A 2,106-nucleotide genomic window follows, 5' to 3' on the forward strand; every position below is an offset into this window, starting at 1 on the left:
CAGAGCATCCTCCAGCTCATTCAGTTTGTTCTGGGCATCCTTGAGCGCGTTCTCACCACGCTGCTCAGCATCACTAATGGACTGCTGCAAGCTGCTGATCTGAGAAAGGAGAAAAAGCACTTGTTCACATTATCGTGGCCCTAACCTAGCTACTCAGCTTCTCTACATTTCTCAGCATTTCTCAGTGAACTCCAGATCCGTTCAGATTACATAACCCCACACTGATCTTCCCACTGCAAATCACATCTCCCACCTGCTGGAGCCAATACACTGAGTCCCACTGAACCACTGCACCTTACGTCAACTCTGGAGAGCACGCTGATGTGCTGACTTCCTTCAGCCACCTTAGAGCTCACCCAGCAGTCTCTTCTGGCCCTTACCTCCTCGCTTCCTTTCCTCTCCTTCTCAACTCTGAAGTCCTACTTTGGTCATGGGCTAGATCATTCCTACTGATCACCACATCCTTCTCTCCTAAGTCATTTTCACAACTTTCTCTAGGAAAATTCTACATGATAGCTAAACTATGAAAACCAGCAGAATCACCAAAGGAATTAAGGCTAACATCTCACCTTGGTATGGATTGTAAGACTTAAAACTAGAAAAGTCTCCCCACTGTCTGATGATTACCCCTATTCCATGCAGCTGAGCAGGGGGAAGAAAGTACCTGCTTCTTCACACTGTCAGTTTCAGATCTAAGTCTCTGCACCACTCGATTCAGCTCAGAAATCTCCATCTTTGAGTTTTTCACGCTGTCGCCATGTTTGCCAGCAGTGATCTGCAGTTCTTCATACTAAAGATGATAGATCACAGTAGTTAGATCGGGACAGAGCCCTGCACGCTCAGGCACACAAGCATAAGAGCTAGCACAGAACAGCAAGGTGAGACATTCTTGGGGAACTGGCTAGGCAGTCAGGCATTCACCTTGCTCTGGTACAGGGCCTCAGCCTCAGCTTTACTCTTTTGGGCAATGTCCTCATACTGGGCCTTGACTTCGGCAATGATGCCATCCAGGTTCAGGGTGCGGTTGTTGTCCATGGACAGGATGACATTGGTTTCACTGATGTGACTCTGCATCTGAGACAACTCCTATAGGACATAATAGGCCAATGATTCATAGTGCTAAAACAAAAAACTGTGGACACACAGGACAAACTTGGGAGGTGGGAGATAAATTTCTATTCCTCTGGACAGCAGTAGGTTCAGACCCATAGACTCCAGTAAGGGAGCTTCGGTTGAAATTAGAGTACTCACTGCTTCATAGAGTGCTGTCAAAAACTCAATTTCCTGCTTCAAGTTGTCGGTTTTTGCCTGAAGGTCTACCTTGTTCATATAAGCAGAATCCACATCCTAGAGGAACAGAGAATAACATGAAGCCTATTCTTTCCAAGGTGGATGCCCCTCTCTACCTATGAAAGTGTTTTCTAAGAAGTGGAGTTTGAAGTCTACTACACTCCTTTTTGCCCCAGAGACATCACAATTCCTAGAGCCCCTCCCCTCCTTTGACATCACTATCCAAGAAGCTAGCCTGTCTTACTCAGAACTTGCTTCCCCGCTTACTACAGAAAGTGCTGAGAAATATAGAGAAGCTGAGTAGCTAGATGAGGGCCACGGTAATGTGAACAAACAACTCTGCTCCAGATGCTCAGCAGCCCCACTACCTGCTTCTCCACATCGTGGATTCTTTCTGCTTATAGTTGGAGATCCTCTTCTACTATTTATTTCAGAGCTGAACTCCATCCTATAAAAATTTGCTTCCTTCTCCCTTTTTCTTGTTTGTACTGAGAATCAAACTCAGGACCTCACACTTACCAGACAAGCCATCGGGCTCTACCCCCAGCCCTTACCTTCTTGATGGTCACAAATTCATTCTCTGCATTTGTCCGCTTGTTGATCTCATCCTCATACCTGCAGGAAAACAGAAATGATTAGAGGAGGGGCACGATTCTAAAGTCCAGGATTTAGAATCTCAAACCCAGGATTCTACACTAGAAGGAGCATTACCTGTCATTGCCTTCTTATTGCAAGATATGACTTTTGGGCCTCTTGTTTCTTCTGAGTGATAAAATCCCTAAACTATTTGCAGCTTCTGAGAAGATGATTTCTGCA

General features: G+C 45.6%; 1 protein-coding gene across 1 annotated transcript in view; it reads right to left on the bottom strand.

Annotated features, from left to right (window-relative positions):
- Positions 1-6: 6 nt before the first annotated feature.
- Krt1 (keratin 1, type II) overlaps positions 7-2,106 on the bottom strand; it is a gene marked incomplete at its 3' end in the record, with an annotated part of 4,090 nt that continues 1,990 nt past the window's right edge. The window contains 5 exon segments of the mRNA XM_013521011.1: positions 7-99; positions 665-790; positions 922-1,086; positions 1,252-1,347; positions 1,845-1,905. Of these exon segments, the coding sequence (XP_013376465.1) occupies positions 7-99; positions 665-790; positions 922-1,086; positions 1,252-1,347; positions 1,845-1,905 (541 nt within the window).

The sequence above is a fragment of the Chinchilla lanigera genome, unplaced genomic scaffold (genome assembly GCF_000276665.1).
Source record: "Chinchilla lanigera isolate Chin_1 unplaced genomic scaffold, ChiLan1.0 scaffold00057, whole genome shotgun sequence".
Taxonomy (NCBI): domain Eukaryota; kingdom Metazoa; phylum Chordata; class Mammalia; order Rodentia; family Chinchillidae; genus Chinchilla; species Chinchilla lanigera.